The sequence below is a fragment of the Mesocricetus auratus genome, unplaced genomic scaffold (assembly GCF_017639785.1).
Source record: "Mesocricetus auratus isolate SY011 unplaced genomic scaffold, BCM_Maur_2.0 Super-Scaffold_100038, whole genome shotgun sequence".
Classification (NCBI taxonomy): domain Eukaryota; kingdom Metazoa; phylum Chordata; class Mammalia; order Rodentia; family Cricetidae; genus Mesocricetus; species Mesocricetus auratus.
Window position 1 is genome coordinate 3,375,862 of NW_024429216.1, and position 18,239 is coordinate 3,394,100.

Sequence of the window (18,239 nt, forward strand, 5' to 3'; positions counted from 1 at the left end):
CAGGCAGATCTCTGGGAGTTCGAAGCCAGCCTGGTCTACAGAGTGAGTGCCAGGACAGGCTCCAAAGCAATAAAGAGAAACCCTGTCTCGCAAAACCAAAAAAAAATATTTTTATGTGCATTGGTACTTTGCCTGTATGTATGTCTGTGTGAGGGTGTCAGATCCCTTAGAACTGGAATTATAGACAGTTGTGAGCTGCCATGTGGGTGCTGGGAATTGAACGTTGGTCCTCTGGGAGAATAGCCAATGCTCTTAACCGCTGAGCTATCTCTCCAGCCCTTCAGTGGTTTTTGACATTGCACAAAAAGCTGGAAATGTCTCCTCTCACCACAAGGCTGGACCTGAGCAAGGACTGCACTATGCGAGTTGACCCAGACTAGCCTCTGAAACTGGCCATCTCTAAATGACTTCAAGATGGAGACAATGGCTCAACTTCTCCTGTGCCCCCTGAAGTCCTTCCTGATCCCATGGATGCCCATCTGAGCCAGTTCCCCAACCTCATCCCGGGGCAGCTCCAATTCCTGGACACGCAGCATCATTTCCAGCTTCGTCAGAACTAGAATAAAAGCAACAAAACTACAGATGATGAACCAGGATAGCAACCCACTTCTTCGGGATAGGTTCGTAGGTCTTACCAAACTAAAGAGAGCATGAAGAAGAATGAGGTTTAAAAAAAACACCAATCATTAGACACTGATGCATTAGTTTATTTAGCGATTTGCTCAAAGCACTGCTTGTACTATTTGCAAGTGGACCTCACTTGTTATCTGGCACAGGATGACCTGGAGAAATAGTTGAAGCGATGGGCTGCTGCCCTCCCATAAAAGCCATGAAGGCTTCTGTAAAGTCTCACTTGCTTGCCCCACCGGTGGTTTTAGAGTATAAAATGAGAATACAAGCTGGACTGGGGACTAAAGCCTTTCAGGAACTATACTGGTTGTGACAACTCTTCTCTTCCTCTGTCTTTGTTGTCTGGGTGCTTATTCCAGAAAGAGTCCCATATAAAAGGATTTTCCTCCTTGTTTTTCTCTTCATGTCTTTTAAATTCTCTTTCTGTCCATCTCTGTCCCTCTGCTCTGTGCGTGCGTGCGTGTGTGTGTGTAAGAGAGAGAGGACAACTGGGGGGAGTCAGTTTTCCTCTTCCTCGGTATGAGTTCTGGAGACTGAACTGAGCTTGTCAGTCTTGGCAGCAGGGGTCTCCCTCCATTGACCCATCTCTCTAGTGCTGTTTTTAGATTTTTGAGCCAAAGTCCGTAGACCTTGACACCATATAACTCACAATAGCCTCAAATCCATAGCAACACACTTCAGTGGAATTAGAGACACACATCACTGTGTCTGGACCGGTTCTTATTTTTATTTTATTTTTTATGTATATATGTATTTATATTTATGAGAAAGGCTGTGTCAGAGCTGCATCCCTAACCTCAACTGTTTTAAATAGAATACTGCCTGAGCATAGAAGTTACATTTTTAGGTCCACGGTGTGATTTCTTAATTAAAACTACTATTCTTGCTGGGCGGTGGTGGTGCAGTGCCTTTAAAGCCAGCATCCAGGAAGCAGAGGCAGGTGGATCTCCCGAGTTTGAGGTTAGCCTGATCTACAGAGTGAGTTCCAGAACAGCCAGCGATACAGAGAAACCCTGTCTTGGAGAGGGGGGTGGGAAGGGAAGAAAATTTTAAAAAGACATGAAAGTAGAAAGACTAAGGGGTTTTGTGGGAGGAGAAGGGAGTAATAGAAGGTAATGGGGGAATTTATCAAAGTACATTACATACGTACGAAATTGTAAAGCTTTAAAAACTCAAAAAACTACTATTCCCAGCATATCCTTGGGAAGGGAGCTTTGGGATGGGCATCATTTGAACCACATTTCCCGAAATGCAACGCTCATTTCGCCCACTTTTAGCCTATGGGAATTGTCGTTATACAGAGATCTTCGGCCACAAAGTCCAGCGTGCATTTCGAGGCTAGGTCTCTTGCTAGGAAAAGGGCAACCGCAGAGCATTCTGGGAAGGCGTCCGGACAGGGGGAACCCTTACTCTCCGACGCATGCGTTTAAACTACAACTCCCAGAGGGCCGTGCATGAGGAGGAAGGCGGGTTCTCCAGCCGGAAGTCAGCTATAACCCTGGGCCCCCACAACTGCAGGCAGAGCCGGAGCCGCCCAGTTTCCGCGGGACCGGGCCTCTGGGGTCCGGACAGGGGTCGCCATGGTAACGGGGGGAGCGTCGTACCGGGGACGGTCAGAGGGAGGGTCCACGCACGGACCGCGGAGTTTTCAGTTCGGAGCTGACAAGCTTCCTCCTGCCGTGGGTGGGCCGGGCCGGGCGCAGGCTCTCGGAATTGGGGTCGGAAAGGGGGGAATCAGGGCCTCGATGCTGCACCGTGGGGTGTGCTTGGGGTTCCAGGCAAGACATTTGGGGGAGATTGTGAAACCCTAGAGGCGGGAGACGACGTCGGAGGCGAGGAGTAAATGATGGAGAGCGAGAGATTCTACAGAAGAGGGGGTAGGGAGGCTTCTGTGTGGGAAGGAAGGAGCTGGCTTTAGGGAGCGCGAGTGTTGGGACAATTTGGGTACGGCCAGGGGGAAAAACTCAAGGGAGGAAGAGGACCCCGGAGACCGGAAGTCAGCCCCTGTAGGATTAGGGTTAGGTGTCTGCCAGAAGAGAGAGGGAGGGCTCTGGAAGTAGAGTGTGGATTCTAGAAGAGAATGGGCGGCAGCTGAACGGGAAAAAAACTTGCCATAGAGGAGAGGTCTGGGGTGCAGAGTGGGCTTGGAGACGTGACATTTGAGGTCGGGTTGGGGGTGCCTTGGGAGCGAGGACTGAGCACTGGATTTCGGGGGGACCTCCACCTCCAAGATGGGGCTTTTGGAACTAAAAGTTCTTTGGACGGGGGCTTGGGAAAGACGATGAATGATGGGGGGAGGGGGCTCGGGACAGGAGATGAGCCATCGCCCAAGGACTAGGGGACTTGGAGGCGCGGTGTGACCTTTGTCACAAGGGAGGCCAGCCTAGGAAAGAGAGAGCGGATGCTTGTAATACAGGCTAGAAGAAGCTTCACAGGAGGGGGGGCAAAGGGGAGGAGAGGGGGTTGGAAGGAACGTCAGGGGGCAGGGGAGATGGTTGGAAGGCTCCGTGACGGGGATGGATACAGTGACAAGGGGCTTCTCAGATGCGTTCCCGGGGTTGGGATGATTCTCACTGGAGGGAATCAAAGGAAGTATTGGGTGGGGGTAAGGACACTCAACTCAGCCTTCCAGCCGCTCTTCCTGTGTGAGCCTGAGCCTGGCTCTGCCTTAGCCTGCCTGCTGCGCACACCCCGTTCCGCCCTGGGTTGCCCAGAACTGGGTTTCCCTGGCTCAGCAGGGGGAGTTCTTAGAAGGAGCGCGTAACATCCTGTTCCCGTTTCTCTGCTAAGGATGGGTAAGGCGGATAGATCTGAGCGAAGAGTAAGGCTTAGGGAAGACAGTGGAGGCCCGTAAAGAACCCAGGTGGCGCACGCCTTTAATCCCAGCACTCGGGAGGCAGAGGCAGGCGGATCTCTGTGAGTTCGAGGCCAGCCTGGTCTACAGAGTGAGTTCCAGGACAGCCTCCAAAGCCACAGAGAAACCTTGTCTCGAAAAAACAAAACAAACAAACAAACAAAAAAAGAACCCAGGGCTCAGGGTAAAGACTAAAAGCTGCTAGCTTGCAGGGGTGATATCTGCTTTCCGTGGACCTTAGCTTTATCATCTGTAAAATGGGCAGGAGCACACCTGTCTAGGACAGATAGGGCTCAAAGCCAGTCTTCCCAGCAGGGAAACCGTGGTTTTCTCCTTTTTCAGTTTTTTTTTTTTTTTTCTTCTTCAGTGCTAAGGATTGAACCTAGGGTCTTGGGGTATACTGCATAAGTGCTTTGCCCTCAGCTAAATCTCCAGCCTTGTGGTTTCTCCCCCCCCCTCCTTCCTATTCCTCCCCCTCTGTGCGCTCTGGCTCTTTTATCCGTGTGTGTGTGTGTGTGTGTGTGTGTGTGTGTGTGTGTGTGTGTGTGTTGAGGATGAAGCCAGGGCCTTGTGTGTGGTAGTCAAGTACCCCGCCACTGAAGGCTTCAGCCCTTCCTGTGTGGGGGTCCGAAGTAACCTGCAGGACAAGTTCTTTCCTTCCACTGTGTGGGTCTCAGGGATCAAACCCGGGTCCTCAGGCCTGTGGACCTGTCCCCACTGAACCGGCTCCCTTCTTTTCTTTTCTATTTTTTTAGAAGGCTTATTTATTATGTCTGTCTACACACCAGAAGAGGGCGCCAGCTCTCATCACAGATGGTTGTGAGCCACCAAGTGCTTGCTGGGACTTGAACTCAGGACCTCCGGAAGAGCAGCCAACACTCTTAACCTCTGAGCCATCTCCCAACACCCCCCCACCCCGCCTTTTTGTATTTTTCTTTTTGAGACAGGATCTTGCAGGTAGCTGAGACTGTTCTTGAACTCCCAGCCTCCCTGTCTTAGCCTTCACACTAGCTGCGATTGCAGATGTACGTCACTATCTGGCTTAGACGTGAGTTCCTGGAAGAGAAATGACCATGCACTTTATAATGCTACTAAGAGGTTGGGTTTTACGATTGTAGTGTATAGTAGCCATGTGCTGCACCTCTTATAGGAGTTATCCTGTTCATTAGTCTAATGAAGGAGGACATCCCATTACCCCCATTACACAGAAGGGGAAGCTGAGGCCCACGGAGGTTAAGTGGTCAGCCCATGAGCATACAGCCACTGTCTGATAGTGCTAGGCTGAATTCTAGCTCAGCAGTGTGTGCTTCTAGCTATGCGATCGAATGCTTATTTTACTAGGGGCTCAGTGGGCGCTTGGTACTGCGTGCTGTGCTAAGTTGTGGCTATAACTCCTCCAGCTGTCGTTTTGTTTGCTGTGGTACTGGGGAATGAGCCCCAGGCCTTGAACGTGCTAAGCAAGAACTCTATCACTGCAGTCCACCCTCTTTATTTTCAGACAGGGTCTGACCAAGTTGCCTAGGTCGCCTCAGCTTCCCAAAAAGCCGGGGTAACAGGCCTGTGCCACCAACTCCAACCTGACTTCCTCAGCTTTCAGAATTGCCCTGTGACAGGTGACCTAGTGTTTGGGGAATCTTAGTAACCAATTTCTGAGCCAGACAGAAAATAGTCAGGCTAACACAGTGTGTGGTCTCAGCCATAGGTGGATGTCATACATTGCTTGCCGCTCGCGGTAAGCTGAGGCCCCCGAGCAGTTACCGTACTTACGCTCTGCCTGGCAGGCCTGAGGCCCCATGTTCCATCCCAGAATTCAGCGAAACAGACAGACAGACAAACGGGCTGCCCAACAACCTGAGCTTAAAACCAGGAACCCAAGGTGAAGGGGCGAATGGCCACCCTCAAAATCCTTGGGCCTCCACACAAACAGATGCTCTGGGAAGCAGCATAACACTTCCTGGAAAGGATAAACAGTTTCCATACAGCCTGACAATCCTGCTCCTAGGTGTGCAGCCATAAAACAAGGAGTGCACACACAGAGACTTGTGTAGCATTTTTTCACGGCAGCCCAGAAATGGAAACTATCCAGTTCTCCATCAGCTGAAGAAGAAAACGATGGGGTGCTGTAGGTCCGTGCGGTGGAGTCGCATTTGGCTGTAAAGAATGGAAGTGGGCAGGATAGGCCTGTAATGTAGCATCTTCAGGCTGAGGTAGGAGGACCTGAAGTCCCAGGTTGGCCTGGTAACAGTGAGTTCCATGTCACTCTTGGCAAAATGAGAGGAGGGAAAGTGCGTACTAGAATTAGTGGTGACGGCTGTACAACTGTGAATGGGCTAAGGGATTACCCTAAACTATCCTTACAACATTTGAAAGGGTGACGGTTCTGGTATCTGGCTTTGGGTTGTTTTTTTTGAGACTGTGTTTCGATATGTATGTAGCCTTGGCTGGTCTGGAACTCAGGATGTAGACCCAGCTTGCGTCATGCTTAACAATAATTCTCCTGCCTCTGCCTCCAGGGTGTTGGGATTCTATCAAGCACCCGCAGAGCCAGCTGGTGTGTGAATTCTGTTTAGTGAGCAGGCTGGAGACATGGCTTGGCGCCCAAACATACCGAGTAAATGGTGATCCTCAGCCCCCATGTGAGCCGCTGAGCGTGGTAATCCAGCCCCAGTCCCAGAACCAGGAGGGCAGAGTCAGGGGAACCCTGGGTCTTATGGCCAGCCAGCCAAGAGGGTGAGCCACAGCTTCAGTGAGAGGCTGAGACTGAGAACTGCCCCAAGGAGACCTTGTCTTAAACAGCAGAAAAGCCAGGGCTGGAAGGATGGCTCAATGGTTAAGAGCGCCTACCGCTCTTGCAGAGGATCCGAGTTTGGTTCCTCGCGCCCCACAACCACCTGTAACTCCAGCTCCAAGGGACCTGACGCTTCTGGGCTCTGTGGGCACCTTCACTCAAGTGCACATACGATGTTGCGTGGCTGAATAGTCAAGTTTGAGACCCTGTCTCAAAAAGAGAAAGGCGTATGTAGTAGGAACTCAGAGGAAGTCCATTGATAACTTGTTGCTCAGTGGTAATGCCTATCATCCCCTGCAGGGGGTGTGGCTCGATTGTGGAGCCCCTGCCTAGAATTCCCCAGTGAGGATCTGGGAGTGTGGCTCAGTGGTAGAACCCCTGCCTGCCTTGCACAAGGCCTTGGGTGCTTCTCCAGCACTGTAACACACACACACACACACACACACACACACACACACACACACCATCTCTGATAAAGCGGGAGGGGGGCATCTTAGGAAACTTGATTTGAGGGTGAGGAAGTAGCTTCTGAGATGCATATAAGATGAACTAAAGCCTGGGACTTTACTTCCACTCGATGGAAGAGGGGTTACAGGGACTTGGATGGGGCCCATGTCCAGTGTGACCATTAGAGCCCAGGGAGGCAGCCACAAGAAGCTGGCTACGGGGAGACCCTGGAGCCCTGCCACCTTCCCTATAGGGCGTGTGGTGGCACCCACCCGGAGCCATGCCCCTGCCTCACTTCCTCCCCTGCTTGCTTTAGATCCGCTTCATCCTCATCCAGAACCGGGCGGGCAAGACTCGCCTGGCCAAGTGGTACATGCAGTTCGACGATGATGAGAAACAGAAGTTGATCGAGGAGGTGCACGCCGTGGTCACCGTCAGGGATGCCAAGCACACCAACTTTGTGGAGGTGACTGACACCCTTCCCATTCAGCCCCCTTCTTCCCTGGCACCTCTGGCTCCTGCCCGCGACCCCCTCTCCTCCATCAGTCCACTCCACATGCTTCTAGCTGGTTGTATTTTTCAGGTGCTGGGGGTGTGGCTCAATGCGTAAAGTGGTTGTTGCATAGCATGAGGAGTTGAATCTGGATCCTCAACAGCCACAGACTTGGTTCAGGTGACTTTTTTAGCCAAGATGTAAGGGGCTGAGGGAGTCGAAGGTGTTTTCAGAACAATAAACATTCCAGGCCCCGGGGGAGTGGCCAGTGCAAAGGCCCTGGGGCGGAAGCGCAGGTGGAAAGTTCCAGATTGAGCTTGCAGGGAGAGTCAGTGAGGCTGAGACTCTGCCACAGAAGGGTCTCAAGCAGTATGACGTAGGTTGGCAAAGCTTCCAGGACCTCCGGTAGGTTTGGGTATTGTTTGCTTCTTATTGTGGGAGAGAGCATGAATGCCACAGAGCGTATGCGTTTGAGGGGTCAGAAGACCACTCTGTAGTCATTGTCTCCTTCTACCTTAGGATGGACCTCAGGGGCCCAGCTTGGAAAGTGCCTTTACCCAATGGCCGTATTTCCGTTTCAGTTTTGACTTTCTGTTGTTAGTTTTTTAAATCAGAGTCTCATGTGCCTCCAGCCTGCATCAAACTCACTATCTAGCTGAGAATAGCCTTAAATTTCTAATTCTGCTGCCCCTGCCTCCCAAATGTTGGAATTACCTTGGTTTGACTCTTTTGAGACAGGGTCTCGCTCTGTAGGCCAGGCTAGCCTGAAATTCGCTGTGTGGTGCAGGCTTGCTTTAAACTTGAAGTAAACCTTCGGCCTCAGCCACTTGGGGGCAGGAAACACAGACTGACTTTAAACTCATGATCCTCCAGCCTCAGCCTCCTTAGTGCTGGGAGTACAGGCCTGTACCACCACACCTGGCTAGAACCCCCCTTTAGGGAGCGAGACCAGAAGCAGGAGACACTCACGGTGGTGCCGATGGGCTTGCAGCAGGGGTGGGTGGAGGTGCAGAACAGGAGGGAGGTGTCTGCTGTCATTCCATAGAGAAGTTGGGAGACAGTGACAATCACCAATAATGGAACAGAAGTAACGACCCAGCACCTGGGAGACATCCGGGCTCAGGAGCTCACTGGGACAGTGGAGAAGCACAGGCCAAGTGCCACCCCATGTCATTCCAAGTCCTTACCAGGTAGGCAGCTCAGGAGCCCCATTGCACCTTGAGCCTGTTAGAGAAGCCGAGCGCGTCCCTGGTGTCCCTGGTGCAGCTGCCGCTTGACGCCAGCCATATCCTAATTCCTGAGCTATGAGTATGTGACACCAGTGGCAACGGGGACGTTGCCAATAAATCTAAAGACACTTGGTGGGTGCTAGGCCTGGTGGTTCATGCCCTTAATCCCAGCACCCAGGAGGCAGAAGCGGGCAGATCTCTGTGAGTTCAAGGCTAGCCTGGTCTCCATAGAGTACTCCTGGCCAGCCAGAGCTACACATTGAAACCCTGTCTCAAAAACTAAAAATGTATGGAAGGCTGAAGATATAGCACAGTTGGTCAAGTGCTGGCCTAGGGTGCATGAAGTCCTGGGCGCAAGTCAATCAGAACCACGTGGCGTGGGCATGGTAACATGCCTGTAACTTGAGAGGCCGAGGTGACAGGTTAAGGAAGTTGAAGTCGGCCTCAGCTACACAGTGAGTTTAAGTCCAAGGTAAGCCACATAGACACTGTCTCAGAAAAAAAAAAAGTGTGTGCCTGTAACCTAACCCTGAGGTGCGTGCCTGTAACCTAACCCTGAGGTGCGTGTCTGTAACCTAACCCTGGGTGCGTGTCTGTAACCCAGGCACTGAATTCTTGTGTGTGTTCATGTTTGTGGCAGGGCAGGGTGTGGAGGTCAGAGGTGAGCCTTGAGTGTCATTCCTCAGGAGCATCTACCTCGTGTCTGAGATAGGATCTGTGGTTGAGGCCTGGGGCTCACTGCTCAGTCGAATCTGATTGGCCGGGAAGCTCCAGGGACCCAGCCACCTGTCTCAGCCTCCCCAGCACTCTGGTTGAAGCATGTGCCCCACCCTATTTTTGTTGCATAGTGAGCACTTTATGCATGAGCTATTCCAGCCCCCCTCCCCCTCCCCCACCCCATCCTCCCCACCCACCCACCCCGTAGCCCTGGCTGACTCCAGCCCTGACTATCCACCCGTCCCTGCCTCTGAGGGGACACTTCCCCACACATGGGAAGCTGAGGCGGAAAGATCAGGAAGAGGTTGAAGCTAGTCTACTCTGTATATAAAGTTCCAACCGGAGTTACATAGAGAAACTCTGTCTCAAAAATAGGAAGTGAAATAATAGGAAGGATGAGTGGAGCTGAAGAGTAAAAAAACTCCAGGATGCACAAAATGTGTAGTTCCCACAGTTGCCACCAGGTGGTGCTCCACACACATCCCAGAGAACCAGGATTTACCTAAACACCAGCTACATCCATGTCTGTGTCTGTCAGTAGGGCACGCCTCCTTTTGTATTTTCAGTATGCTGAGGCCAGATCCAGGGCCTTCTGTGTGCTAGGCAGGTGATCCACCGCTGAGCCACACCTCCAGCCCGTGTCCATTTCTGTCACTGTTTAGTATGCGTGCTAATTAACTCACAGAATTAAGTGTACCCCAGCACAGGTGGCTAACTTGTGAGCCCTGTGAGCATTGTTCTGATATTTACAATGTGTCATTTGGGCTTCCATTGCCTGAAACTCTGAAACCCAAAATGACCCAACGTAAGAAACTGCTGTGTGATGTGTGTGTGTTGCCCAGGCTGGCCTGAGGCCGGGCTGAAGTGATCCTCCTTCCTCTCAGCCTCCTGAGTAGCTGGGACCTAAGGTGCTCACCGCTCCACACAGCTCAGCATTTGCAGCTCTGCGCTGCTGTAATCCGGAACCTGGGAAGTGGAGGCAGGAGGATCAGGAAGGAGTTCAAAGCCAGTTCAGGTCCAGCCTGGACTACATGGTAGATCCTGGCTCAGAGGTTAACAGCACTGGCTGCTCTTCCAGAGGTCCTGAGTTCAATTCCAGAAACCACATGGTGGCTCACAACCATCTGTACTGAAATCTGGTGCCCTCTTCTGGCCTGTGGGCATAGATGCAGATAGAATGCTGTATACATACAATAATTTTTTTAAAAAAGATGTTATTAAAAAAAGATTTATTTATCTATTATGAATGCAACATCCTGCCCGCATGCATGTCCGCAGGCCAGAAGAGGGCACCAGATCTCATTACAGATGGTTGTGAGCCACCATGTGGTTGCTGGGAATTGAACTCAGAACCTCTGGACGAGCAGTCAGTGCTCTTAACCTCTGAGCCATCTCTCCCGCCTGATCCTGTCTTTGAATAAAAAAACTTGGAACTTCACTTTTGTTTTGTGTTGGGATAGGGCCCACTATATAGCCCAGACTTTCTTCAGACTTATGGTCCTCCTGTCTCAGCTTTCACTCCCATCCCCCACCCCTCACCCACCCGAAGCTGGGATCCCAAATGCCGGGCCTGGTTGCAGCCCCTGCCCTGGCTCCCTGCTTCGTGATCTTTTCCCCGTGCCTGGAACTTCCCTGACTGTCTTCCAGCTCTCAACTTGCTGTTCCCTCTGTCGGGAAGTTTCTCCTTCTGCCAGGATGAAAGGGATTAGGGCCCCCTGTGAACCCCCAGAGCCCAATCCCGCCCACCCGGGGGATTTCCATCCTACTGCCTGGGTGAGCGACCTTCTGCTGGACCACGAGGCCGTCATTACTGCCCCCTCCCAGCCAGGAACGGGGTGTCCGGGGTCCCACGCAGTACAACAACTGGCATCTGGCCCCCTCGGCCAGCCTCAGTCCTGACTGCTTTCTGCCCACAGTTCCGGAACTTCAAGATCATCTACCGGCGCTATGCTGGCCTCTACTTCTGCATCTGCGTGGACGTCAACGACAACAACCTGGCCTACCTCGAGGCCATCCATAACTTCGTGGAAGTGAGTCAGTCACGGGCCCGCCTAGGAGGCCCTGGAGTGCTGGGCGGCCCCTGGGCCCTCCGCGGCCTCCCGCTGTGTGCACGGGCCTGTCCTTCCAATCTGCCTCCCCCCGGTCACCTCTCATCTACTCCAGCCAACTGTCCCCTCTGCCCACCCGCCACCTTTGACATGAGTCGCGGCGGGAGTGAGTGGGTGGGTGGGTGAACGTGCCCATACACACGGGCTCCAGCCCGCTCCAGGGCTTGAACGTCAGGCTTGGCAGCAGGTGCCTTCGCTAGCTGAGCCCTCTTGCTGGCCCCTCTTCTGTTGTCTTATCTGCCACCCAGTGATCCTGTCCTCATCGCTTCTGTCACTGTTCTGCCTGTTCTTTTTTTTTTTTTTTTTTTTTGATGCCTGGTCTGTCTGTGTGAGGCAGTGTCTTGCTATGTAGCTCAGGAAGCCCAGGACTCATGATCTAGTTTCCCCGATGCTTGATGAGAGGCAACACAGCTGTCTCCTCCTCCAGCCACTGTGGTGTGTGTGTGTGTGTGTGTGTGTGTGTGTGTGTGTGTGTGTGTGCGTGTGCGTGTGTGCGTGTGCGTGTGTGAGAGTACGACATCTGTGCAGGTGCCCAAGGACCCAGAAGACACTGGACCCCTGCTGTTGGAGTTAGAGGTGGCTGTGAGCCGCTTGATGTGGGTGCTGGGAACCCAACTTGAGTCCTAAAACACCAACCTGTGCTCAAACCACTAACTGTCTCCTCTCTCTCTCTCTCTCTCTCTCTCTCTCTTTGAGACAGGGTCTCGTATAGCCCTAGCTGGCCTCAAATTTGCTGTATAGCTGGGGGGGGACTTAAGTTCTTGATCCTCCTTCCTCTACCTCCCCCTTGCTAGGATTTCAGATGTGGTCTTTCAGGTGGGTCTTGTGAAGATCTGGAGATGGAATCCAGGGCTTCATGAATGCTGAGCAAACACTGGGCTACATCCCCAGGCTTCCTGCCTGTCTTATTTAACGTTTTATGTGTTATTATCTTGTGAGTGTAATGTCTGTGGTATGTATACGTAGGCAGGCACACGGGTGCCGAGGCTCACACATGGAAGTCAGAGAGCCACTTTGGGAGTTGGTTCTCTCCTCCTACCCTGGGATCCAGGGTTTGAACTCAGGTTTGCACAGCAAGCACTGTTACCCGCCACGTTAGTCGTCTAGCCAGCCCGGTGTGTGCCTGTCTCTTATCGCTGCTCTCCATCTTCCTCTCTCAGGTGTTAAATGAGTATTTCCACAATGTCTGTGAACTGGACCTGGTGTTCAACTTCTACAAGGTAGGCTCCTGGGAAGCGGGCAAGAGGCAGCCATAGGGGGCGTGGCTGTAGCTCCTGGGGAAGCGGGCAAGAGGCAGCCATAGGGGGCGTGGCTGTAGCCGCTAGAGACCTGCCTGCCCCTCCCCCCCCCATAATGTTTCCCTGCTCGTGATCCCAAGGGCTGGCTTCCGCATCAGCCAGCCCTTCCTTCCCTCACCCCGGCTTTCCCGGCCTCCCTTCCTTGCCCAGGTTTACACAGTGGTAGACGAGATGTTCCTGGCCGGGGAAATCCGAGAGACCAGCCAGACGAAGGTGCTGAAGCAGCTGCTGATGCTGCAGTCCCTGGAGTGAGGTGGCTTCCGCCCAGCCTGGCCTGCTGGACCAACCTGCCTGTTTACCCCCTGCCAGGCCCGAGGCCCACCCAGCAGCCCCCTCCCTTCCTCGGCTGCCCCAGAGGAAGGACCCAGCAGGGTCTGGGCTGCATGGGAAGAGGCTGCAACCCACTGCCTCTGGACCCTACTTTGATGGCAGAGGCCACCTTGATGTCCTGAGTAACTGTGCCATTGTCGTGTGATGCTGTGAGTGTGCGTGTGTGCAGCCCCCAATAAATCTGTGGTCCTGCCTGGCCCGGCTGTCTCTGAGCCCTTGTCGGTCTCCCCTGGGAACCATAGACCCTTAGGAAGCCTTGCCCCTGGTCCGTCAATGAGACAGTCAACAGTACATCTCGTTGGTCTAAGAAAAGCAAAGAGACCTGCGCATAATTCAGACATGCTTCTGCCTACAAAGGGCCCCCAAGACTGAGGGGTAGCTGGTCTGGACACGAAACCCTTGCTCTAAATTCCTATTCGGTCCTTGGACCTAACAGCACTGAGAATCTGCAACCTGTTCCAAGCTTCATAACCAGCCCCTGGATTTCGTTTGTTCTGAGCGATGCGCTTGCTATGTAGCTTCTCCTGGCATGGCATTCACCTGCCTCTCCATCCCAGGTGTGGACCACAGGTCCAGCTCAGGCCCTGGATTATTGCGGAGTCTTGCCTTCGGCCCCCACAGTCAGGGATTACAGTGCCTCTCCACACCTAGCTTCTGGGCAATTTGTGCTTACAAGATTATGAGGAAGGGATCCTGACTGTCCCTTTTCCCAAGGAACATGGCTGAACTCAGGAAGGTGAGAAGACTTAACCAAAGTTCATTGCCTGTGTTTGGTTGATGTGTAGCTAGCTGCTTTAGAGACCTGGAAGGTAGGCCGGAATGCTTGTTCCTACCCACTAGACCCTGTGGTCCCTGGGAATGTAGGAGCTGTACAAAACTGCTCAGTTTCTCATCAACAGCCCTGTTGCCAAGTGGGCTGGGACAATTCCTGCTGACTATCCTCAGCCTGGGCACACTCTAGTTTCTACCTGAGCATCACAGTAGGCCAGTGTGACAACAGAAGATGACCCTGAAACCGGCCTGGGGGGGCATGTGATGCTAATGCCAGATACTTAAGAGGCTGAGACAGGAGGATCACAAATTCAAGGCTTGCCTGTGCTAGAGAATGAGTTCAAGGCCAGTCAAAGCAAATAGGTGAGACCAGATCTCAAAAGTCAAAAGGGGCTGTGGCATGACTCAAAGGTAGAGCCTCTGCCTAGAATGCCCCAGTGAGGGGCTGGGGGCGTGGCTTAGTGGTAGAGCCCCTGTCTAGAATCCCCCAGTGAGGGGCTGGGGGCGTGGCTTAGTGGTAGAGCCACTGCCTAGAATTCCCCAGTGAGGGGCTGGGGCGTAGCTCAGAGGTAAATTACTTGCCAAGCATGTGTGAGGCCTTGAGTTAAATTCTCCGTATGAAGAAAAGGAAGGAAAAATTGGAAAAAGGGAGCAGGTAAGATAGCTTAGCAGATAAAGATGCTTGCTACCAATCCTGGCGGCCCACATAGTAAAAAGAACTCACATCCACAAGTTGTTCTCTGACTTTCACAAGCATATTATGGCACATGTGCCCCTGCCCTGTCCCCACCCAATAAATAAGGAAAAAAAAAAGTACTCAAAAGCACGGAGGATACATAGGCGTTGGTGGCGCACACCTTTAATCCCAACCCTCAGGAGGCAGAGGCAGGAGGATCTCTGGTCTACAGAGCGAGTTCCCCGGCAGGCTTCCAAGCTACAGAGAAACCCTGTCTCAAAAAACCAAAACCAAGAGCATGGAGGAGGCCTGTGTGCTTCTAATCTCTGAGGAATATGTCCACCCATGACCTCTGGGGGCATAGTGTGATGGCCACCATTGGTTCCCACCTCTGACTGGCACCATAGGCAAGCAAGGGACAGCTCTGATGACACACCGCTTTCTTTCAGATTGCAAGAGACAGGTGTGCCCCAGCGTGTGGTCACTTAGCAGCATGGCCTTCATAAAGTCACTCAGCCTGCCTTGCCCTAGACTCTTCCTCTGGAAAATGTGTTTCTGACAGTTTGTTTTTAGGGCGTTTTTTATTGTTGTTTTTTGGTTTTTGGGGGGGGGGTTTGTGTGTGTGTTTTGAGCCAAGTTCTCACTATGTAACCCAAGCTGACCTTTCACTGATTACCATCCCCCTGCCTCAGCTTCCCTGGAGCTGGGATGACATGCTCAGCTGGCAATAACAGTTTTCCTCATCTGTGTCTGTGTGACTGTCACATTGACTAATCTATGAGTAAACATGCATTGTTTTGTAGACATTAAATGACGACAACGTGCCAGGCATCACCGGAGACCCCAGAGGTAACTATAAAAGAGAGTGGACTGGGCTGTGGCTCAGCTGGTAGAGTGCTCGTCTAGCCTACACAAAGCCCTGGGTTCGGTACCCAGAACCACATAAAGTGGGCGTGGTGGCCCACATCTGGGGAATCCCAGCACTAGGCCGGGCGGTAGAGACCAGAGAATCAGGAGTACAAGTTCTCCATAGCAGATTCAAGACCAGCCTAGGATGTGTGAAACCCTGCCTAGAAATCGAAGCATTTTCAGAAGTGCTGTTGAGATTATCATAAACCTATTCCAGTGACGAAAACAAAACCAGGCCGGCCAGATGGCCCAGCCAGTAAAAGTACTTCCCAAGCAAGCTTGAGTTGGATCCCTGGGGCTTGGGGGAGGTCTGACACAGTGGGCCTGCACCTATCTGTAATCCTATGCCAAGGTGGGAGCCAGAGACAGAAGAAGCTTCGGGAAGCTCACAGGCCAGCTAGCCCCAAGTACATACACAGAAACAAGACAAACCCTGCCTCAACAAGGTGGACCGAGACAACTGACCCCCGAAAGCTGACCTCTGACCTCCACCTGGGCAAACATGCACATGTGTACATGTCACACACACGTCTCAACAGCAAGCCCAGTGACCTCAACGTGGGCCGAGCATCTGACCCCCTCGAAGGAGGGAGTGCAAAAATGAGCAGCCAGGCTGGAAAGCAGCCAAGCAGCGTCTCAGGGAGGTAAACACACACCCTGTGACTCAGCCAGGCTGCTCCTATTGATTTACCCCAAAGAAATAAAAACTGTGTCCACACACTTGTGTGCCTGTGTCCATGGCAGCCTTGTTCACAGAAGCCAAAAGGCAGAACCAACCCGGATGCTAGTCCATTGATGAAGGAAACATCAGTCGATCCACACGGGCAGAATCATCCGGCCATAAAAAGAAATGAGGCTTTGGCACACACCACAGCGTGGACAGGGCACCTGACGGCAGGGAGGAACCATACAAAAGGCCACCAGGAGGAGGTGTGGGTGGAGGCAGGAGGATCAGGTCCACATCGTCCTGAGCTGCATGAGGCCTTGTCTCCAAACAACTGAAAAAAATTCTATGTAGTACCCACTCCAAATATATGAAATGCCCAAATGTCCAGAACAGAAAAGTCTGTTAACACAGAAAGCAGGTTAAGCCGGGCGTTGGTGGCGCACGCCTTTAATCCCAGCACTGGGGAGGCAGAGGCAGGTGGATCTCTGTGAGTTTGAGACCAGCCTGGACTACCAAGCGAGTTCCAGGACAGCCTCCAAAGCCACAGAGAAACCCTGTCTCGAAAAACCAAAAAAAAAAAAAAAAAAAAAAAAAAAAAGAAAGAAAGCAGGTTAGCTGGGAAAGAGAAAGGGGGCACTCTTAATGCACAGGGTCATTTGTGTTTTTGGTAATAGGGATTGATCACAGCCCTGTGTGGGCTGAGTAAAGGCTCTACCACTAATAGATAATACCCTCCAGTAAGTGAGCTTCATAGAATCCCTGAGCCCTCACTGGGGGATTTCAGGCAGATGCCCTAAACTAAGCTTTATACCCAGCCCTTTTATACCCAGCCCTTTTATTTTCCTTCTTACTGATTTTTACTTTTAGAAACAAGTCTCACTAAATACCCAGGCAGGCCTTCAACTCACTGTAGCTCCTGCTCACTTTGACTTTGTGATTCTTACACCTCAACCTCTCAAATGCAGATTCTAGGCCTGCAGCACCAGGTTTATAAGTTTGTTCTGAGACGGGTTTTCATGGTGTAGCCCAGGCTGGCCTCAAATTCATCCCTTGCCTCAGCTTTCTGAGTGTTGGGGTTACCAGCCTGACCCACCACATCTGTCTCACAGGATTTCTCTGGGGTGCTGGCCGCATGGACTTGTAGCCTCTTGGACAGGGAGGCAGTAAGTTCCTGTGGTCAAAGTCACATGTTTCTGGGGACTGTTACAGCAATCCAAGGAACAGACCTGTGGGAATACTAAGCCTCCAGGAAAAGCACTGTCATTTTAAGGCTAAATACGAAACAGATTGCCCAACCAGAAATTAAGATGCAGACTTCGTAGCCGGGAGAAAGTGGTTTTTGCATGGCATGGCAGGAGGCTAGTACCTGAAAACACACATACATGAAAAATAGAATCTTGTGCCGGGCATTGGTGGCGCACATCTTTAATCCCAGCACTCGGGAGGCAGGGGCAGGTGGATCTCTGTGAGTTTGAGACCAGCCTGGTCTACAGAGTGAGTTCCAGGACAGCCAGAGAAACAGAGAAATCCTGTCTTGAAAACAAACAAGCAAACAAAATAATATTTTAATGATTAATTGTATTTTATGTACACTGGTGTTCTGCCTGCATGTGTATCTGTGTGAGGGGGTCAAATTCCCTGCAACTGGAGTTGCCCGGGCTCCATCCTTTAGAATAAGAACAAAAGGGTAGGCTTTCTAGAAAGGCCCGGAAGTGCTTGGACATGGCTGAAAGCGAATCCAAGGTGAAGAAGGAAAAGACTACTTTCCTTTGGCCTTGGGTAGAGAGAATCAGGCTCAGCCCAGAGGGGGAATGTGAGAGTGGAGATAAGGTTGGCCTCAGGCCTGACACCTGCCAGGAGCCTTGTCAAGGTTAACCAGGGTCAGCCAAGGGTTCCCACCTGCCCGTGATGCATTCCTCATATTGGCTGCCACAGCCACCAGCACTCACAGGTAGGGCGCTCCCTCTGCCAGCTGCACAGCCAGGGCAGGGCGGAGCCTACTTTCCTCAACTACAGAGGAGTCACCGTCTTTCCCAGCCCTCAGCCTGGAGTCTCTGAGGGGATTCCTGACCTCACATTCCACATCCCATCCTGCAGGAAATCCTGTTGATTCAGCCTAGAAACACAGAGCTCCCCCCGTCCAGCCACACACACACACACACACACACACATCCATCTCCTGCCAGGGACTAGTATAGTTACCTTCTTAGTGCTTCCAAGCCAACTGCCAACAGAAAGGTCCTCACACCACCAGGTCTTATAAACTTGGAAGAAGAAGGCCAGAAAAAGGTGTCAGGTCCCCTGAAACTAGAATTACAGACA

At 52.1% G+C, this 18,239-nt stretch overlaps 1 protein-coding gene across 2 annotated transcripts; it reads left to right on the forward strand.

The window, feature by feature from the left end:
- The first annotated feature begins 2,056 nt into the window (after positions 1–2,056).
- Ap2s1 (adaptor related protein complex 2 subunit sigma 1) lies at positions 2,057–13,091 on the forward strand. Of its 2 annotated transcripts, XM_040734385.1 has the most exons (6): positions 2,089–2,213; positions 5,998–6,120; positions 7,036–7,185; positions 11,075–11,188; positions 12,427–12,486; positions 12,715–13,091. In XM_040734385.1, exons 2-6 carry the CDS (start codon positions 6,100–6,102, stop codon positions 12,814–12,816), a joined length of 447 nt encoding a protein of 148 aa, XP_040590319.1. In that variant the 5' UTR covers positions 2,089–2,213; positions 5,998–6,099; the 3' UTR covers positions 12,817–13,091. The 2 variants fall into 2 exon arrangements, with proteins under 2 accessions (XP_005086486.1, XP_040590319.1); XM_005086429.4 differs by lacking the exon at positions 5,998–6,120 and having other exon boundaries at positions 2,057–2,213.
- The last annotated feature ends 5,148 nt before the right edge of the window (positions 13,092–18,239 follow it).

Excerpts from the sequence above, each read along its gene's own strand:
- Ap2s1 (XM_040734385.1), top strand. The coding sequence starts at position 6,100 with ATGGTGATCCTCAGCCCCCAT. Across the intron at positions 6,121-7,035 it reads TGGTGATCCTCAGCCCCCAT|ATCCGCTTCATCCTCATCCA; the intron begins GTGAGCCGCTGA and ends TGCTTGCTTTAG. Across the intron at positions 7,186-11,074 it reads AGCACACCAACTTTGTGGAG|TTCCGGAACTTCAAGATCAT; the intron begins GTGACTGACACC and ends TTCTGCCCACAG.